This window comes from Drosophila grimshawi, unplaced genomic scaffold (assembly GCF_018153295.1).
Source record: "Drosophila grimshawi isolate 15287-2541.00 unplaced genomic scaffold, ASM1815329v1 contig_848, whole genome shotgun sequence".
NCBI classification, from domain to species: domain Eukaryota; kingdom Metazoa; phylum Arthropoda; class Insecta; order Diptera; family Drosophilidae; genus Drosophila; species Drosophila grimshawi.
Window position 1 is genome coordinate 12,697,156 of NW_025063692.1, and position 22,685 is coordinate 12,719,840.

Here is a 22,685-nt window from a genome sequence, read left to right on the forward strand (position 1 = left end):
AACAAAAAAAAAAATACATAATTCCAAATAAAAAAACGAAAAAAAACAATTTAGTAAAAAATTCAGAGACTAAAAAAAAAACCAAAGAAAAAAACTAAGTGAAGAACTCATATAAAAAAGCGGCGAAGTCACGGCCAGCAAACAGAAAGTACAACAAATAACAAATAGCTCTACAAGAAAAAACTCCAAACTAATAAAAAAAAAGAAGAAGAAGTGCGGCGTGTGAAGTGAAGCAGCAAAGACTGCCACGCCCCGCCTGTCACCCGCTCAATTGCCACAGCAACAGCAGCTAAGATTGAGCTTCGGACGTTTTACCGCAAAATTTCCAAGAAATTTTACGTGCACAAAACGCCGCGAAAGGCAGAGACAGACAGTGAGAGAACGAGAGAGAGATAGAGAGAGAGAGAGAGAGAGAGAGAGATATACAGCCGAAGTGTGCGAAAGAGAACGATAGTGTTTGTGCCGAGTTTCAAAAACTCAGCAAGTAAGCAGCAAAGCGCTAAGTGCTACGTTTTTTTTCAAGTGTACGGCTAGGAATTTTTTTGTGTGACAAAAACAGTGACAAAAACAGCAACAACTGTGATGGGAGATCGGCCAAAACCAACAACAACAACAACAACACCAACAACACCAACAACGTCAACAACAACTAAGACTACAACAACTACACCCCCAGCTAGTGAGGCAGACGTAATGGCAGACGCCGCTCAAGCCAACGGCCATTCTAATGGCAATGCCAACGGCAATGGTCACGCCGCTAATCCCATGGAGCCCGGCCAGGCTGGCCAGGTGGTGGAGACAGCAGCACTGCCACCGCCCACTGGCAATGTGGCAGCTGATGCAGGCGTCATTGCTGGTGGCGATGCTGGCGGCGTTGCCGGCCAAAATACCGCCGGTGATGCTGTCGATGATGCGGCCACTGATGCTGGCGCCAGCTCATTGCCGCCATCGGAAATTGGTGGCCGTCCGCCACTGGATACGGCCTGCTCAGATGGCGGTGGCGTCTCCAGTTTGGCTGGTGGCATTGTGGGACCACCGAGTCCCTTAACTGGCTGCTATCTGCTCATTGTGATGGGCGAGCCGCATTCCGAGGAGCACAAGGACAACATTTTGCAGCATTTGCTTAAGGGTAAGTGCTACATGCACACATATATATCCCATATATATATATGCATATATGTATATGCATACATCGATCCATCAGCATCGAGAAAGAAATCATCAAAGCTACGCGTACAAATCTCCATCCCATCCCATTCCACCGACATCCACACCCACATCCACATCCCATGCCAAGTAAAGCAAATAAAAAACTTTGTCTAGCTCATCAGCATAAATTATTCGCATTGCTCTCATAGAAAGTTTGCACATGCAAATGCGCAGCTGGAGCGATGGGGCAAGTGGGGAGGCAGCTATATGGTATGGCATGGAGTTACACATGAGTAAATGACGTCGCGTGCCGATCCAATCGAATACAATCTAATCCGATTCCAATTGCAATCGCAATTGCAATTGCAATTTTCAATCCAATTCCAATTCAAATTCACATTCACTTCTAGCCAATCCTCACCCACTGTGAGCTGGCCATTTTCACACTTTGCTGGCTGCCGACATGCCGTTTAATTAGCTGCCCACTGTCAGGTGCTACCCCCTACTGCCCCCCCACCCACCCATGCCAAGCATATCCATTCATTGCTCGCCCAACCATCTTCAAGGCACGTCAGTGGCCAGTTTTCATAGTCAATGACCAGCCATGGTTTTTGGTTTGGTCTTGGCTTGTTGCTTATTTTTTGTTCTTATTTTTTTTTTTGTGCCTTCGTTTACCATTTACTGTTCATTATTCATTTTTAATTTGCCGCTGCATGTAGCTGGCCGTTTTCTTGCTCATTTTCACTTGCCTCCAACAACTGACACAGTTTTCTGCCTTCTACACAATTATCTTGAGTGCTGTCCATGGTATATGATGACTGATTGCCACTAAATACTGCCCGACAAAATACTGCCACAATATCTCATATCTATAAATCATAATTACATTTCTATACTAATCTAATTATATATATAAAAGAACAAACATATATATATATAGAAACGAACAGCTAAATTAACTTATTTCAACTCTGATTAAAAATGTAGTTCAGGTTGGCCAAGTTTAGTTAGGATGTGTGCTGAAGAAATGTATCTTTGCCAAATGTATCTTGTTAACAAAATTATAAAAAAATTCTCAGATAAATTTGTATTTATTTATTTGAGCTATGACTAAGCACCACACATATAAAATAATTTATTTATTCAGCAAACCGAACTTGACTAGATCACATTTTTTCTTGTTGGTTTTTTTTTTCTTATTCCCTGAAATATTGGTTCGAAGGGTATAACGATTTTGTGCAAAAGTATGCAACAGACGGAGGAAAGCATCGCCGACCCCATAAAGTGTGTATATTCTTGATCACGATGAATAGCCGAGTCTAATTTGAAACATTTCGATTTCCGAAATGATATTGATGTGTCAAATACCTTGACAAATTATTGATCAGCTGGCCAAATGTCAGCAAGATCGGATAGGAAACACCCAAGGAACATTCATTAAAGTTTGGAGGGTGTCTATAGCTATACATTGATATGTGGATTTATTGGATTGGAAGTTCAAACGGATTTAATATCTTAAATCTCTTTAGTCTACTGTTTTCCAGCAGATTATGGGTCACGTTGTTGGATTGGTCAAAGTGTCGTCTTGTGTTTCTTGTGCTATTCTGGAGTTTTTCAAGAATTATCACATTGCATCACGTTTAAGAGTTCAAGTCGAGTTCGTAGAGAGGAGTGTACAGTAACAAAGAGCATTAGCTGCTTATTAGTCTAAACAGCAGCTAATAGATCGTAATGAAGTGGATTGAATGCAATATTAGTATTCAGTTCGCGCAGCTCTCACTTAATTGCCATCCCTGTGCCATACACACATTTAAACGGATGCATGGCGAGTGGTGTTAGCTGTGTGAATTTAATTGCAACGCCGCTGGGTGCAAGTTAATCGCTGTGTCCCAATGCCCAGAAGATTGCCACGGCAGACGAGGCTGATAGCGACAGAAAGATAGAGAGAGAGAGAGAGAGAGAGAGAGAGAGAGAGAGAGAGCAAGAGAGAGAGAAAGCGGAGGCAAGACACAGTTGGCTCACGTCGCGACGCACAGCTGGGGGCAAACTCAATTTGAAATGTCGTTTGTAATTCGATTTAAACAAATGGCGCCTCAAAGTATGCAATTTAATTAAAATTGTTAAAAACAATGCACAAGCACAGGGCAAATACACAGGGCAAACACACACACACATATATAGATATATATATATATATACATATATCTATATATACTAAATGTATCCATGTTGATTGCATTATATTGCAATTACAATAAGAACAACTGCGTAAACAGATCAACAGTTGCACAATAAAACTATTTGCATGTGTGGTTTCTGTGTGTGTTGTGTTATTAGCTAGTATTTGATTTACGCAGACATTGACTGTGTCTGTTCAGGTTTGGGTGGATAGATGATGGTGATAGGATTAGGCGTGGCTGCTGTGCCCCAGTCACGATAGCAATAGGCGCAGTTGCACAATTTTCGATGAGCTTTTTTGGCCCCCTCAGCTGCTCTCTTGACACTGTTTACCTGCAGCTCTATTCTTCCTTTTATTTTTCGGAAAAAAATGGTGATATTTGTCCACTGCAAATAGCACAGGACACACGTGGATGCTGTTGGCGGAGGCAGTTTTTTAATTGATTTTGCGTTGTGCACGGGTTGAATAAACAAAAATGCAAATGCAATTGAAAAAGGCCAATGAATGAAATGGTTTAAGCGAACATACATACACATATATATATATATATATATATATATACATACATTTATACAAATATATGGAAAATTAAATTTATAAATATTTAAGTTTTGTGAAAAATGCAGCAGTTGGTCAATAATAGGTTATATGATAGTTCTATGCATACCTAACTTAAATGCTATAGTTTTTGTTTTATATCAATCGGAATTATCGATCAAATGAAGTAAGGACAGTAAAATGTTATGTCCAATTAAAGTAAGAACAATCACCAATTATCTTGTGACAACAAGTTAATCAAAGATAAACAGTAGCAAGATATATATGATATGTATTTTTAGGCATTTATCTAGCATTTCCCATATCAAATCACTTTTATGAGAGTTCGCCTCAGTTCTCGCACGCCAATTGCCAGCTCATTCAATTATGACAGTTTCCAATTGAGTCGCTTAATTAATATATACATTTTCAGATGAGAAAGAGAGAGGGGGATGGGAAGAGTGAGAGAGAGAGAGAGAGAGAGAGAGAAAGGTGAACTTCAGTTTGCAGAAGAGTGTTTAATCTTCTGTGCTAAGATAGCAGCTCGCTTTCTTTCTTGGTTTTTATTAGCTTAATTTGAGGCTACAGGGTTGGGGTGAGCGGTTCGGTAGGGGCTCCATTTTGCTTGGGTCATTTGGTTTAATGGCTGACTTTTATTTCGCAACCTGCGCTTTTTAATTAACTTAAAACCGAAATCAATATAAAGAATAGCGTTCAAGGACGGTCGCCAATGGAACGGACAGAAAGATGGAAGGGGCGGGAAAGTGCAGGGCAAGCAGCGTCACATAACATTATTACGACAACTGACAAAAGCGGCAAGGTGGGTGGCGGTGGGGGTGTTAATGCTATGGTCTCGAATACATATACACATATATATATATATATATATATATATATATCTATGAGCCTATGGGGTCTTTGGGACGTGTTACCTGTTTAAATATTACGGAAAAGTGCTTACGCAAAAATCGATCAAATGCGACATGAGACAAGAGCTGGAGCAGTCAGCTGAAACGAGAGGGAGACAGCGACAAAGAAATAAAGAGAGAAAGCGACAGACGGAGAGAGAGAGAGAGGGAGAGAGAGAGGGGGGAATGGGGTAGACACCAAGACAGGGTGTGGTAAAAGTGCGTAGCTTGTTTCGATTTTGTGACTATTTTTAGCAGTTTAGCTGTTTAACCGCTGCCAAAGGGTGCAGGGTGTTTGCCAGTTGCGTGACAATGTGTGTAAGATATGACAGCTGGCTGCACTTGATGACAAGCAGACACACACACGCACACACACGCACACCACCTACAGCAAACTGGGAAGAGTTTATGGTTCATTTGGTGATGTGTCAATGGCAGTTGGCACGCCGTCATCGGCTGTCAGCCACATATGTAATTGCAGAGCTGTGAACTGGTCAAAGAAAAAACTATACAAAAATGGCAACAGCAGACAGCCAACAGCAGCAATAAAAACTTTATTTTTTTTTATTTTTTTGGCTTCGGCAAGTAAGAATGCTCAAGTCGAGAGAATTCATTTGAGAGATATTCAGAATGTCAGTTTTTCTTTACCCATCAAAAGTCTTAGAAAAGTCAAACCGACATGTTAAAACTTGCACACTTATATGTGTACGAATGTGTGTGTGTGTGTGTGTGTGTGAGGTGAGAACTAAACTGACAACGTCAGTTGGGCACTCTTCGTCTTTACTCAGATTTTTCTGAACGCCTATGATGAGCTGGCGGACATTTCTCCAGTCTGACGGAGACTCCATCATGTGCTGGACAAAAGTCTCTGGTGTCTCTAAAGCTTGTACAGATCACACGCAGTGCACTCAGCCCTGAGGCAGTCGAAGTATAGCGTTGGTCCTAAAACTGAAGCAGTTGATAATGCTTATGTGCTCAGGGAGTCTTGAGCAGATCCATCCCACAGACAAGGCTTTCCTTGTGCTTGTCTGTGTACTCATATATACAGAAAATGTTTGATATTTATCCGTTTTTCAGAAGTGATCTTTGCAGTTAATCAAGTAACAATTGAGCTCTAATTATATTATATAATTATATTATATAATTATATTATCGATCCAACATAACAAACTTGGTTTGACAGGCCTTGTATTCCAAATGTGAAGTTCCTCATAGCGTGAACTTCTCAGAACTAGTTGCGACTGCTAAGATTGCCGATAAACAAGTTTAAATTGCAGTTGGATCCTTTACGGATTTGTTTCAAGCTTCTTTCACATTTAATGTCGTATCCTTTGTGTAATTTACTGCCCCCCAAACTCTTAAGGACTTACAATTTATACGTAAGGAAGAAATATGAGTTTTTTAATGACTTCTTTTTATAGCTAAATTGATGTTGTTTTAAAATTATGATACAATTAATATAATTGGTTGAAAACGGTGTTCTTGTCTGAAAAGCATATCTTAATTTCATTTATGGATACTGCCGAGTTTTGTTTGATAAGCTAAAAGCTTTCACTTTGTTGCGCTATAATTATTATGCTTTATACGCTGCATGAAAGATCTGTCAAAATTGAATTGAACATATTAATAAAGCGAACTTAGTAAAAATTAAATATTCTATGTTTATCAATGATTGGATCAGATTACCGCTTAATCAGCCTATATATGTATATATATTTGTAAATGCAAAGATAAAATTAATGTGGCATTAGTTAGATTAGTTATCTGTATGTCCTCTGAACTGATCAAATCGAAAGCTGGCAACATGGCGTATGAGTAATGCGTGGACGAGTTTGATTCGATTAACCCAGTAACAGCACAGTTGGATATTTCTCGATGTGTGTGTGTGTGTGTGTGTGTGCCGATTGATGACGCCATGGGGAGACAGAGACGGAGTGCGTGGCGCATTAATAGCGCTTTTATTGCAAATTAATTGCTATGAAGTGCATTTTGAGGCCAGTTTGCCATAAAAACCCACACCCACGACCGAACGCACATTCATCCCCAGATCCATACATCCACGCCCCCAACAGGCCGCGCCCGTGGTCACTTTTGTTATTGACGCTTCTCATGTTACACCCAACCTCCCCTGAGCGCTGACATGAAAAGCACTTTAATTAGTTTTTGTTACCAGTTTTGAGCTTCGGTTGCACGTTTTGCCGTTTTGCCGTTTTGCCGTTTTGCCGTTTTGCGTGTCATTGAGCCTGCAATTTAATTTGAATTTAGTGAAATTATGTTGGCTAACGAGACAACGCCCTGCATCTAATTAAAATTGCAATAGCAACCAAACGCAAACTGTAAAATGAGACTATAATTGAACTTAATGGTGTGAGGCGCTTGAACGGAGGTAACACTAACAACTGCTCACATGGCTGTGAGACTGACCAACCACAACAGTATCCAATCATATGAGAGAGCCTTGCTCAAAGGAGCTGTTTGCTGTTGAAACCACAAACTCAAAGCCCCAATGGGCCAACAGGTCAACAGGCCAACAACTTTTGTTGCAACTTGAAGCAACTGTGTACACACCTGCACACCTGCAGACCTTCAACAACTCCTTCTTCTCGTACTGCTTACGACATATGTCATTATTTGCTTTAGTGTGCGTGTTGTGTGTTTCTTTAATTAGTTGCTAACTCCTGTTCGATGTTCAGCTAATAGCCAAACGGAAAGTGTCTCACAAAAGTTGGCCGAACAAAAGGCACAAATTGATATGTAAGCGTCGAGCTTAAGTTGTTGTGCAACAATCTGCCGCAATCTGCTGCCACTTCTACGGTAAAGTCAACAAATCAAGCCAATCCACACATATGCTTACATCACTCTAATCAAGCAACTTTCACTAGCCCCCAATTGCTGCCAATGAAAGTTTGAGCATTTTTCTATTTTAGTAAGGCATTTGGTATACAGCAAAGAGGAACAGGAACAAATGTATATACATAAATAATTATAGGAACTCAAACGACTGAACTTATTTATCCAGCTTTCTCATTGACAAGCAGAGAGCTAGTATATTGTTATGTGACAGTCCACCAAAAAAAGATTTCAAACAACTTAATTTTGGTGTGTTTGTGCATTGGTTTTGGAGTCCGACTATTCCAATACATCATTTCTAGATTGCTATAAGCATTTAATTTAAAAATCAAAACTAAAATTAAATTATAATTGTATCTAAAAAGTATATTTCTTGAAATATCAGCTGCTTGTGAAAATGATATTGGCATTCTTTTTATAACATTGAATAATAATAAATATGAAGTACTCTAGGCGACTTTCTAAAATTCGCCACATATTTTACGAATGTAAACATTCTGTAGACATTCCAGAATACTTGAGATATATTGATCAGATTTACTGCTATTGGTAATCTGAGAGTCATTTTATGAAATCGCTTTCAGATCAACTTTCGAACAACCATAAAAATAGTTAATGTCCAATGCGAAACTATAACGAATTCTTAACTCGTATCCATTCGGCTTAATGTATTTACATACTTAAGTTGCATGCTTGGCAGCAAAAAAAAAAATTAGAAAGAGTAAGCGGGAGAGAGATGGACATGGGGAGGGAAGGCAGGAAGAGGAAACTGGCAACTTAGTGCACGCTTGGCAGTCATTTTAGTTGCAAATAGTACGTGTAAAACAGTACAAGTTGCGGCCGTAAGTTTGTGCCACATTGCAGAGAAACTTTGAAATTGGCTGGCCATAAAATATGCTTATCTATCGTAGCATTTAAGGTGAAATACAATTCGGCTAATGCAATTGGAACACGTGCTTGCCACAGCCATAGCCATAGACCAGGCCATAAACTCCACAGAGTACACACACACACCCATCCATATATAAATATATCTGTATATATACATATATATACTGCAATATATACTTTATCCTTTTCACATTTTCAGTAACCTAGTTGATTTTGACCAAGCTGTTTATTGATACTACTGCTAAGCATCTGATCTTTTTACTTATAAATATACTTTAAAATACATTTTTATTTATTTTGTTTTTAGCAGAGCTTGGTCCACACAATCATGAAAATTAATAGCTAATTTCAATTCGTTTGCTTAGGCCTCATGGGTTGTGCTCATTTCAATATGCAAATTCTCGTGTTTGAGTCAGACAACTTGTGGGAAAGTTGCTCGAACGAGAGCTCCTTGAGCTGGCAAATTCAAAGTGGATTTCTATGGAAAATCGATGTGGACTTTTATTTGACTTTTGATTGAACTTTATTTAATTTGCTGAAGTAGCTGGCATTGTTTCAGTTCTTATGGCTGTTGACATTATCTGATTTAGGAATCACAAGATATGACAAACCTTATGAGTCGAGTGTTGAATTATCGACAGTATTATATTAATTGATTATATTTGAAAGACAGAAAGACATTTCGTTATTTCATATTTAAAGGTAGCCGTACACACTTTTGCTGATTAAATTATTTTTTTAATACTGAATAATTGCTATGAAGGCCATTTCACAATCTTAGAATCAGTTATCGAAGCAGCAGCATCATTTCTAACTGGAGAAAAATCGATGAATTGCTGCCTTCCGGCTCTGGGCAGGCAGCTAAAAACCAATTTAAAATTCATTTCCAACCAGGCACTTGAACGGGTGTTTCAATTTTATTCAATTTTATTACCATACTCAACAACCTGAAATTAAAAACAAATATAAATAAATAAAGCGAATATTATCAACTATGCTACTGGGCTGGTAACTTTGTAACTTCCTTCTTAAACTATTATTTGTATTCTGATAAAAAGACGGACGGTGTGAATCTTCCTGAAGGCGAATCCCAACGGGATATATATATATATATATATATATATAAAATTTGACCTGGAGCCTGGGAAATTTAATTTGTTTTAATGATGGTGAATAAAACTTAAGCGGAAAAGTTTTTACTCCTGAGACAACTTGCATTTGTATACCAGGACAGTTATGATTTATTGATGAGCATAATAATTAGTAATAAAACGTTTTAAAATCGGAGCAACAATCATTTTACTTTTGCAAATTACTATAATCACATCATTTGTTTGAATAGAATAATAACATGTAGAAAGACTAGATATGAAATTAAAAGAATTTATTATTTATGCTTAAAAAGAGTATAATCGCTGCGGTTAACCTTTCCTATTTGGAGCTTACCAGCTGGCAGGCAGCACACCGATCAAGTGGAGGCGCCCCAACGACGTCAGCTGCTCGAATCGGCAATAATTCATGTCACACTTCAATTATTTAAGTCAACATGGCTCAGTCGATTGGTTTGGTTGGCGCTGCTTGTAGATACTTTGGTTGCTCCTGTTAAACTTGTTGTTGTAGCTGCTGCTGCTGCTGCTGCTGCTGTTGTTGTCGTTGCTGTTTCTGCTTACTATATACATGCACATAATTAATTTGCAATTGATGTAGCGCTCATAAATTTCAGTGGGTGTCACTTTTAGCAGCAACTTTGTTGGTGGTTTGTCGCCTGTCAGTTGCTTGTCAAACTGAAAACCGTAGCAAATATATTTTTTTTTTTTTTGCTAGCTCGTCTCGTTGAGCCGTTGCCAGCCGTCGAGTGGTGGTTACTGGTGGGGGAGCATATTTTGTTGGCTGTTGCACGTTCCACACAGAACAGAGCAGCAGCAGCATCAGCAGCATCAGCAGAAACAGTCAATTCGATGAACATAAATTTGCTTTTGCATAAGATGTATCTGACATTTGGCCGCACACATGAATTGCAATTTTTATTACTTATTTGCGGCACATTCAGTAATTTTTATGTTTGCCTTTATGGCACTGGCACCTGCTGCCAGTGCCTTGAGTGCCACAGCAATAAGCGAGATAGAATGGCATTGGAAACATTTGATTTGATTAGAACATCCAAATGGGAACCTTGATTCACTGCTTCCCTCTCGTTTTGGGAGTCACATTTGCGAAATTAAAAGCTGCTTGCATAATCGCCAAGTGATTCGTTTTTGTTGCTGTTTTGCTTTTTGCACTTTTTTTTTGGGCAACTGCCAAATGCGACATATGCTCAAAATGGGGCACCTGAAAGCAGGCAGCATTCAATGTACTCGCAATCGACTATGTATATAAATACATGGATACGACCTAACCACAGTGGTAAGCCACATTAAAATCAACGAAATCAGCTATAACGTTTTAGTCTACATTGGTAAAAGCAGCCTTTAAGGTAACAAAAAATAGATATATGTATATATATATAGATGTGTATATATACCTATACCTTTGGTAAACTGTTTATATTATTAAATTTCATTACATTTATGCTTTGTATTTTTAATGTACTCAACTACAAAACTAGTTTGTACTCTTGTGTGGCACTCAAACCCTCAACATTCTACCGTCGAAAGCACACAAATAGTGCATTAATTTTTGTGAAAATGCCTGTTTATTGAAAATGTAGTAAATTTGCTTGCCTATCGGCATAAAATCGATCCCAAAAAGTGTCAATTAATAAACGTTAATTTTAACTATACAATTTGCCAGCGAGCTGCATCAATAAAGTTTGCCAAATTGTGAAATTGCCTATTAACACACATGTATATATTAAATGATGTGTCACATGGCACGATTTCCGCAGTTATCCAATCTATCTGGAGTGTGTGGTTGTGTGCAAAGATTCAATTTTGTCGCCACGAGCATGAAAATAGCAAAAATCGTTAATAAATTGCATTCTGGGCACCTGCCGGTAATACTTACTCAAGCCGTTGCTGACTTTTTAGCTCTATTTGAACGTGGCTAGAGCCCGTATTGGTTTCCCCACAGTCGGCAACTATGTTTGTATGTGTTTTTTTGTGCTGTGCTGTGCTGTGCTGCTGGCTCAATCAGTTGGCAGCCATTCAGTATAAATTCATTTCAAAGCTGAAAGGCGACCAAGCAAATTGTAACTGATTTCTTTTTATTGCCATTGCTGGCGCATCAACGCCCCACTCAGTGTATACGAGGTGTGACTCTGTGTGTCTCAGATAAGCAGTGTAGGTGGCTTAGTTGGTAACGCTTACCTACCTCCTACCTTCCTGCTTGCCGCACACTTTCTCGTTAAGGAGCCAAAGGCGTTTTGTATTGTGGCCGCCATTCGTTTACAGTTTTGCCTGCTATCCGTTAGTCAGGCATGAAATTGAAATTTATAATGCTGGCACATGAACTGCATTTCAGAATGACACCCATACCCACACCCACACACACACACCCACTCACACACAACGCCTATCTCTCGAGAAATCAGCTGAGGATCACCTTAAAGAATGTATATTGCAGCTCAGCTGGTTGGCTGGGCGTGCTGTGCTGTGCTGTGCTGTGCTGTGTGCACTCGCAAAAGGTCACCTTGATGGCAAGCTAATGGTTTCAGATGGTTCCCAGATTAGATTGCAACAAATAAAATGAAGGCACTTGCAAGTTGCGGCAACAGAGACCTTCCACCTTGCACCTCTAACCTAATGCATATTCATTGACTTGATTTAAAGGAGGGAACGTGTCTATATCCTGTTGCCTTTCAAAGGTTGTAAGAATGTCTAAGTTGCATGTAAGTAGGTTGAAAAGGTTGCATTACCTCAGTCCTGAGGACCACGAGAGCACAATTTGTACCAATATATAACTTGCAGATCGTCTAACTTGGAGTAACTCCTTTAGATGAGGACTCTATCTAAATCTAAAAGTTTTGATGAATAATTTGTGAATTCTATGTGAATCCATTAGTTGATATAACACTCTCTTCGCTTGATACATTCTCGGATTCACATCTATTAGAGAACTTGCATTCCACAGATTCATTATTAGAGCAAGTTGGGAAATAAACCCTTTGCTCAAAATGGAGTTCCGCTTTCGTTCCTCCGCCTTCAATTGAACTTCATCTTTTGATTGAATATTGTTTTGTAAAGATTGAAATTCCTTCGAATTTACTTGTTGACCACATTCAGCTATTTCACTCTCCGAAGTAGGATTCAGACAAAGACTGTCCATTTCGATTGGTTCCCAAATTATGGATTTCTTTGTTGGAGGAGGCATCTGAACTAATTATAGCTACAATTTTAATTTTTAATTGAATATATATTTTCTTGTTATATCGCTTTAATCTGTGTCGATTGTTATTAATCTGCAACAAATAATAAATTAATTTATTTGCTTCTCTACTGCATACGTATTATCCATTTAAGTACTTGATACTTTGGTCAACTATGGTTAATGTTGCAAATAATACGAGTGTTGAAATTGAAACTGGCCCCATTAAGTTAAATGTGAGTTCTTGCAACTACTCATAACTGTTGTATCGCTGGCAAACAATTAGTTTCAACTATAGACTAGCAACGTTCAGAGATGTCGTCAGGAAATTATCATGAAAATTGCAATGTTTCACTTTCCTCAAAATGGGCGTGTGTGCGTGTGCCTGGGCGTGCTCTAAACTAATTAGAGAGAAGGACAAACTTCAAAGTTGAACTTAATTATATGTCCACAGAGGGGTTGGCTAACCGACAACACACACACACACACACACACACACAAATACACACATAAAAATACACATACTTAGATACATATATATATTTATATATAAATGTATATATACATTTAATCATATGTGCTTGTGTCCAGATATGTGTGCATACTCGCAGAGCATTGATGTAAGGACTGCACCCATTTTGTCGATAATTAAAATAATTATTATCTCTCATTTAATTATTATCTCGCAACTAGGCATTGCTTGGGAAATTTGGCTTTAAGGCTCTGCTCAAATATTCCATAACAAAATGGGTACAAACGAGCATCTATAGTATATATAATCTAACTCGTATATATCCCAAAAATAAAGACCAAAATTAGAAAATGCCTTTCAGAAAGATGCAATCTCCCGTTCTGGAAATTAATTTGTAGTACTGACCGGGGAATTCCCTGGATTTGTTCAGAGTAGAGATGGACGGGGGACATGGAACTCGCGGAATCCACAGGACAATTTCCAAAAACCTTATGATGGAAGCGATCCGAGCGGGAGGGGACTGGAATATAAGAACTTTCCCGACATTCCCCACATTGCCGACAATATAATTCGATATAATTCCATTCAAAAATGTACTAAAAGCATCTAAGTATTATTATTAGCTAATGAACTTGGTCGTATACAACTGCAATACCTGAAATCGTCGGGGCTGGATCGAATAATCGAATAATTAGTTCCGCGCGCGTCTCCGGCAGAGAGTCCCTTGTGAAAAAGTTTAAGGTTGCAACCAGCACTGAATACATATTAATATGCATATTTGCAGTGTGGCAGTGTGGCAACTAAGAATAACACAGAGCCGCACAAGTTCCCATTTCTTTTAAGGGTATAAACTTGAAATACGCATTCAAATTCGAATTCAAATGCAGCACACAAAAAAAAAAAATGAATATATCCATATATATATATATATATATATATCTGCATGTGTGTGCGTGTGTTAGTTAAAATTCATAAAAAGTGTCCCATTGTGGCGCTACGCTGCAGGTGCAGTTTCTTTTCTCTGCCCTCTTCCCTTCCCTGACTGCCTTTAGCTACCCCTTGCTGCAATCTGCTGCCAAAGTTTGCTGTGAGCCAGTGCAATTTTATTTTTAGTATCTTTTGTGGCAGTCCCAGGGCTTTGCTTTATTTGATGAACCGAACACAGACACACACACACACACACGCACACACAGTTGTCAGTTGTCAGGCGCAAGTCTGTGTCAGAAATGTCTGAAAAATGTTTTACCCGTTGCCGTTTCGTTGGCAGCAAAATCGAACAAATATAAACAAAGTGTCCACATTGCTAAGGGCGGAGAGGGAGGGGTGCTGGAGTTGCTGGGGCACATGAGAACACATGACATGCGGCTGAGATTTTGTGCCAGCCCGAAGGTGCCTCAATAGCCCCCTTAGCCCAACTCTGCTGTTTCAACTGTCTGTTTGTTCAGTAAAGTGTTGTGATTTATGTGCAGCCAGCGACTCTCCTGCAATCGAATGCGGACTGCGAACTGCGAACTGTGAACCGCATTGCACCTACAAATATGTATATACAAAAGTAAACAGTGCACTTACATAAGTATGACTGTGCTCTCATTCACCCCATTGACTGTGAATGCGACTGTGATTCTTAGTGTGACTGTGACCATGGCGTCATGATTTGGATTCGAAGTGGAAACCGGTCTGCGGCAATGCATAAATATCTATTTGACAAAACAAAATCCGACTTATCCGTTGAACAGGCAATTTAACATCAGAACTTGACTGTGAATTGAAAATAGTTGAGACTGTTGGTTCCACCCTATATCTGGACTCGATATTTCAATTCAAATTCATTAAAAATGTTTGCAGCATTTCTTTTTTCATTGTAAGAACAAAATATGCTTTTGCACAAGTTTCTCTATATTATTCTTTCCAATAAATTTCGTGCCGATGCATAAGATGTTTTTTCTTCGATACAGTTGATAAATAATGCCTTTTCAAATATATTTCACAATATATTTCCTGTAGGTTATACAATTTTAAGGGCATACCTAATAATATTTTTGCTGTGCCACGTGGCATAATATGCGTAAAAAAGATATATATATATATGTAAGAAGAAAGCAAACACTTTTGTACAATTTACGAACGGTCATAAAATGGGAGTATTTTATTTGAGTCTGGGTATTTTACTCATATTTTGTACAGCTCGGAAAACTGGCGGCATAAATTATGTAGACCCTTCATGCCCCCCCTCAAACTTCCTGCCACAAGCCGGACCAACCCAGAAACCTTTAATTTGTAGATACTCGCAGCAAGCCCATTGCTGCTGTGTTCTTGTGGTTGTGTATCTGGACCAACAACAACAACAACAACAGCAACAACAACAACTTACGCTTGCTTTTGTCAGCTGCTGCATATTTTATGTGCTTGGCCATCGTCTGTGCTGGCGAGCCAATTTCGCGAGCTCTTCTTTAATAAGGCAAATTTGAGCTTTCTTTCTTTCAGTCTTATATAAATAAATACACATATAATATATATGCTTCTTTTCTGTTTTGTGGTCTCCCGTTGTCAGAGCCCATGCCAATGTATAATTCTAATAAATGTGCGCATTAAGCAGTTGTATTTCATATCTGCTATTACCAGAAAAAGACCTCAACTCTTTTTTGTTGTTGGTATAAAGTATTGTTTGGCATACTCTTCTCAGTTGGGTTTTTTTTTTTTTTTGGCCAATTTTGAACAAAACCATTAACATTGATTAGCAATTGGGTCGGAACAACACTTTGCCAGATTACGCATACGTCATGTAAGCGAGTGTGTGTGTGTGTGACAGAGAGATATCATGACTATATCAAAATGACGCAACAATGAAAATGCATGAGAGTCTGACGCACAGCTCGACATCTGACGCAATGTGCGAATTGTAGAGGGACGTAGAGTAAAAATGCTTATATATTTATTTAATATCGTCGAATATCAATCGACACAGAATAATAAAAAAAGTTAAGAAATAAATAAATAAAAAATAAAATAAAAAATAAATAAAAAGAGACCAAACGAAAAAATTGTTTGTAGGAAATAAAGTATGCGAAAATGTTATTCACGAGGCAAGACTTTTAAAATTGGGTTTTTAATGATGGAATTAGAGGACACTGAATTGATTACATGATAAAGTCTATTGTAATCATAACAGAGTACTCGAAAACTGCAAGAAATAAGAAAGAACTGAACTAATTTTACCATTTGATAATTTAAATACAAACCGAACGTAATATTGTTGAGCTATTTTGAACATCTTTATACTTCATAGCCCAATCAAACTGGCAAGATGTCACTTTCAAGTTAGCAGTTAATAAATGTAGCAAAATTATTAAGCGTTAATATTAAAAGGAAATTAAAGAAAGTAATTAAAACATGCTTCAAGGCATCTCTCATTGGTTATTACTATCAGTAACAAGGAAGCAAGGAATCTTCCTTTGAAGCTTGAGCTTGTTAGTATTCAATATTTATTGTACTTGGACGATTTGTCGCGTAAATCAAGTCTGTGCCAATTATCAACATTTTTTATCGCCAACTATCCATCGCTGTATTCAGCATTGTCTTTGTCTCCATCTCTCTTCGGCTCTCTGTCTCTCTTTCTCTCTTTCTCTCTCTCACTTGCTACGGCCTTCTGCCTCCGACCGATGCCACAACGGCACCTCAACCTCAGCCTCAACGGCAGCTGCCTCCTTGCTGAGGGCAATCAGCTCGTCTGTCCTTATCATCAGATTGCAGCTTATCAGCAGCGTCCAATCAGGCACAGCATTGTTTGCATTTTCATTTCTATTTTTATTTTCATTTTCTTGCACGTTTGCTCACCCTTTAAATATGCTCTGATCTTATCTCGATTTTTCGCTGAGCCACAGAAATGCTTACGGCCAGTAGCGAGTTACTCAAACAAACTAGTCTATCTTCATTTTGCTCTGTTTTGGCTTCTCGGCTGTTTTATATGTGTCAGAGCTGTCCAACAGTTCTGTTTCACGTCCATTTGGAGCCACTACCCCAAAGTCAAATGCTGTTTGTCCAACTTTAATAAACCTTTTGCCATATCATGGCCAAAGTTACGTTGTCAGAAAATTATGTTATAACTTTTGAATGGTGAAGCGAAGCCCATAAATCATTTCTTTTCTACTTTTCAATTCAGCTATGAACTCTTCTCTACTCTCTGGCATATTAAGAACAGCTGATGCTGACTTTACAACCACATTATTGTTTTCACTTTTATATTTATGTAGGCAGCTTTGATCTGCTGACTAGATTTCACTTGCAGACTGAAACTTTCTTAAGATCGTAACTACTTTGTACTCATCATATCTGACAGATATCAGAGTAGTAAAAGTAGTAACTCGACTCACAACTACGGGGAAAAATGGCAAATTTTTGCATGGCATTTTCTAAATGGGAGCAGTGAAGTGTTTAATTTAATTTTAATGTATTTATTTATGCCATGCAAAACATTTAGCCTTTGACTGCACTCTGCAGACTTGGGGCGTCATTGTAGAGAGCCCCTGGATGGGGAAGTAAAGGGCATTGATGCGCCTCATTCATTTGGTTGTGCAAACTTTTTCAACGCGCACAACTTCAAGAGCTGCCAACAAATGGCAAGTGGCTTTTTAGGTACATCAAAATCAACACGCCGAACGACCGGATCCGGTCTCTGACTGACTACCAGTCCCCCAGCCTCCCAACCCCAACCCCCTCTGCATCTATATGGCATCAAACCCGCCCAGCGTCGAGTGGCTTTTAGCGTGAGTGCGCAAAATTATGCAACTATTTGTGCAAACAACTAGCACAACGACAACGACAACGAGAACGATAACGCCAATGACAACGTTGGCAGCAACTCAATCAGCCGAGCTGCCGGCGGCCTGATTGTGGGCCAGGTTTCTATCAATGAATTACAACCCGTTCACCGGCAACCGGAAGTCAGCTGTACGCTGCCGCAGGCCGTTGCGCCGTTGTGGCAGAGCAGCTAAATTTCAGTTACCAGGCGCTGATTAACTAGAATTGTCTATTAAATCACTATCCTGTTCCGATTTATCGACTTATCATAAGGAATTTTAAGAGCCTCTCTGTGAAAACTTTGAACGGCTTTGCAATGCATTATGTTCCCCTCTTTTAATACTAATACTACTCTGTTGCCATTTGTCAATATTTAACATGTAGTTTGTAGAATATCACAATTATTCTTATAAAGAGAATTCGAGTTATTTTCATTTAAAATTACCCATTCAAGTGCTTTTTGGTTAATTATTCAACCTTTAAATTACTATCATTAACACGTCCTTCTGGTTAAATTGCAACAATTTAATATACTTTAATGGGAAGTAAAAATGAAGTCTGTGGCATACTGGACATGGGAGCAGTTGAAAGGCAGAAAATAGATTTTAAGGTGTGTCTTAGTGTCACTCTTTGATTTTCGTGAAGGAAGGATATTGTGTCTAATATACAAAGACTCTGTAAGACAAGCACACACTCTATGTATATGAAGCAATTAATATCAAATCGAATTCAAAATGAAAATGAAAACATTTTGATGCGCGATTAAATTGAGAACATTAACCAAAATTCCATTTTAATTTAATAAGATTGTTTAACGTTAGCAGCTTTTGTTCATTTGCTCGGTGTGCAATCAGGCAATAAAACAATGGATCTGCGAAGCAAAGGTTGCAAATTAAATACTTGACACTGAAGCAAGGCTGAGCAAGAAATTATAAAAAATAAATGAGTAGCAGCAGCACACACAAAGCCACACACACACACACACACACACAAGCACACACACAGATGCACATGAAAAATTGAAGACTCACTCGCAGATATCAACACATAAATACTAAATGAATGCGTGAACACACACAAAACACACACAAACAGACGAACACACACACACACAACACACACACACAGAACACACACTCTTGCTCTGCTCTGCTCCAGCATCTGAGTGGCTTCATTCGTCCAATGATTGCTCAAGTGTGCGTCCAACACTCACACATGTCTCTGTGTATATCTCTGTGTGTGCGCGTGTCTGTACGTGTGTGTGTGTGTGTGTGTGTGGGGGGTTGTGGGTGAATGGCGTCCACACATCCTGCGCGTTTCCTCATTATTTTTGTGCAATCGCTATGGGCGCTTTGGGTGCTGCCTTTCCCGAGACCCTTTCCTCCTTATCCCTATTGTTGCTGTGCTTTTTTGTTAGCCCGCACAATATTCTGATCCGGAGCACAGCCATCATGTATATGTATGTGTGTGTGTGTGTGTGTGTGTGTGTGTGTGTGTATGCAAAGTGTTAAGATTTGAAATTTTTATGCCCTACGCTGTTGTTGTTGCTGCCTTTGCGCATTTCTTTTTTATTTTTGTTGTTTTGTTTTTTGCTTTTTTTTTTTTGCATTGTGCCATTGCCTTTTGTTGCTTTTAAAAGCCATCTGCTCAAATTGCTCAACAGTGCGCAGCAAAAGTGAAAAAGCCAAAGAGAACGTTGCAGTAGTAAAGGCAACGATAACAAATGAATGGTTATACCATTTTGCTTATGGAACTTGGCTCAGAGATCCGAGATAAATCAGCGATTTGGTTACCAATTGAGACCGATGAGTGCATAACTTACAAAAGAGGACAACAATTCGATCAGGCTGACAATCGTTCACAATTTGTCGCTATTAGTAGCCAGTTTCAACAGCAGTTTGTAGCCTCATTCAGACCAAGATAGTATGAGAGCATTTACCATATAATATTAACTTTTAAAAAGGTACACAATTAAGTTCCACAATGTAATGAGTCTTACATTACTATATCTTATTACAAATTGGTATAGTTGACAGCGGACTTCAACTTATTTAAATTAGTTAAAACTAGCATTTCTCAGGTGCAGGTTTAAATTGTTTATCAGCTGTCTAATGACACAGTGTTTCTTATAGAGTGTTCAGGTTTTGTGTGAGGCAATCAGATTTTAGCTGATATTATAAAATGTATAGTCAGCTCGCAGCAACCAGCCCGCACCTACTACCACTGCCAATTGAATTGCTTATAACACTTGGCATGAGTTCACGTCTCCATTTGCATGAGCCTTGTGCACATTAACGTCAGGCACACAGTCGCATAATCGTATTCGGGCTGGCAGTCAGCATAAAAAATGAAAGCTAAGCGCTCATTAAGGCATCATTATAATAAGTTATTTATGGCGGGGAGAATGGAAACTTGAATCTTGTATCTGCTGCTCATTAAATTGCTCTGTCCGCAGTCTCTTAGAAATAAATTGCAAACATTATGGGAAACCATTTGGAAACAGAACTCAACACAATCTTAAGTGTAGACACTTAACCAACAGCTTGCATAAGAAAGTCAGACCATGCAGTAATTAAGTATAGTAGCTGCCTTACAAAAATTGAAATAGTTGCCTGTAATACACTTTTTTTTAGTAAATACTAAGAGTTCTTAGCTCTTGACCAGCATAAAAATAAATATGCAAATAAATAATCTACGGATATGGTAGACAAGCAAACAGTTTAAGGCTAATGATGCATTTCTTTGGCTATGGAGAAAGGGGCAACTATGCGTGTATATGCAAATACTTAGTAGCGTCGAAGTTGCTACTAATAGGTCAGACCCTTAACATATACACACAAATAAAAACAAAAAACGAAAATAAAACACACACACACACATACAAACATTCAACGATAGACGAAGGCTGACTTAATTTGTTTACCATATGACATAATACCAAAAAGGCCAAATGGCAAAGAGCGCAGCTATTTATAGCAAAAAAAAACAACAGCGACGCAAAAAAAAACAAGACAACACTCAATGTGTATGTGGGAATGCGAGTGTGTGTGTGTGTATGTGTGTGTATGTGTGTACACACCATGACGTATGCGTAACGTGTAAAATTTGTCTCAAGTCCTGCGTTTTGTTGTCTCAATTAACTATTTACCAAAATGGCAACAAATAAAAGATGCGATGCATGACACACCGTATAAGTATAACATTAATGAAAATTATAATTACAAACACTCTGACACAATGTGATAAATGACTAATACAAATACACTCACTTACTTAAGCAGCTGGTCGACAATAGCCAAATCCGATTAAAGTTTCTGAATTCATTTCTATAAAATACAAATAATTTGAGACTTTATTGCGTCCGAATCTGTTTCAAAGTGAACATTCATCTTAATAACTATTAAGATGATTAAAAACCTTATTGTTGGTATTGAGAGTCAAAGAAGCGAACTAAATTCGACTGATTTAGATTTCATTGAAACCGAGCTTCTGCTGTTAAAGATACAGAGTACAACACATAATTACAAGTCAGCAAATTAAATTGTGTATAGATAATTGGGCACATTTAGATTGTTGATAAATGCCAAACTAAAATGTTGTATTTGGATTTTAAATTTCTTTTTATTGCAATATTTGCCCGTATTTGCGAAAGGCATTTGCTTAGCAAAGCAAACACATAAATGTTTCCACTTGGTCATACACAGGCAATTTATTTAGGGCAAATAATTAACACATCTGCCCGGACAAACCACAGTCGGTAGAAATGTTAGTACTTAAATTATTTGGTGTTCACACACGTTGCAAATGAATTAGGCAAACTATTCGGTGTTTAAGCAAATTGAATTAGTCTATGGGAACTAACAGACTAATAACTTCATTTGGCCTGAAAAGCTTAAATGTGTGGAAAACTTTTCATCTGGCCTAAGAGCCAACATCATAAGTAGCAGAAATCTGTAGACAAAATACATTTAGTTTTACAATTTCAGGTAATTTTTAAGCATTTCGTAAAAAACGAACTATTTAATGTTTAACAAATGAGAATTTTTTGTAAGAGCTCAGAATTTTAAGAGGACTCTAACTTACTTTGTTGAATAACCTTAACATCTTGTGTGCTTGCAAAATCGCTGATTACTATTTAATCTAATTTTGCTTAGTATCGCTTTGAAATATTCCATCACACACCCCAAATACTTTTGACCTTTCACTGAGCACCTATATAATATATATATATATATATATATATACATTTATATGTGTCAATTGACCTTGCTTTAATGTCATGTGCTAACCTGTTTTCTTTCCCGTTGCTTTTTTCACTTGCAGGTTTCCTTTCTTGGGACGTTTCCGATTGTCATGTCGACTTGGAAGAGGAGCTCAATACAATTACACAACATGCACCCGAGGGCGAGGAGGCGCGTCACGGTAAGTCAAAACTCAAATCAAGGGGCACCTATTTTCAATGGAACGAACAGTCAGCTAATTGGACGCACAAAAAATCCAATACGATCGAATGGGAGGCTGCCCAACAGACTGGAAGAAATAAAACTTTGATGTCAAGTTAATGACAAAGTTGCCAATAATTTTGGTTGGCCTTTGGTGT

General features: G+C 38.4%; 1 protein-coding gene across 9 annotated transcripts in view; it reads left to right on the forward strand.

The window, feature by feature from the left end:
- Positions 1 to 616: 616 nt before the first annotated feature.
- LOC6565769 (microtubule-associated protein futsch) overlaps positions 617 to 22,685 on the forward strand; it is a 50,562-nt gene continuing 28,493 nt past the window's right edge. For all 9 annotated transcript variants that reach the window (XM_032739049.2, XM_043216294.1, XM_043216299.1 and 6 more), the window contains exons 1-2: positions 617 to 1,129; positions 22,409 to 22,507. In XM_032739049.2, the coding sequence (XP_032594940.2) occupies positions 694 to 1,129; positions 22,409 to 22,507 (535 nt within the window). In that variant the 5' untranslated portion in view covers positions 617 to 693. The remainder of the gene's footprint in view (positions 1,130 to 22,408; positions 22,508 to 22,685) is intronic.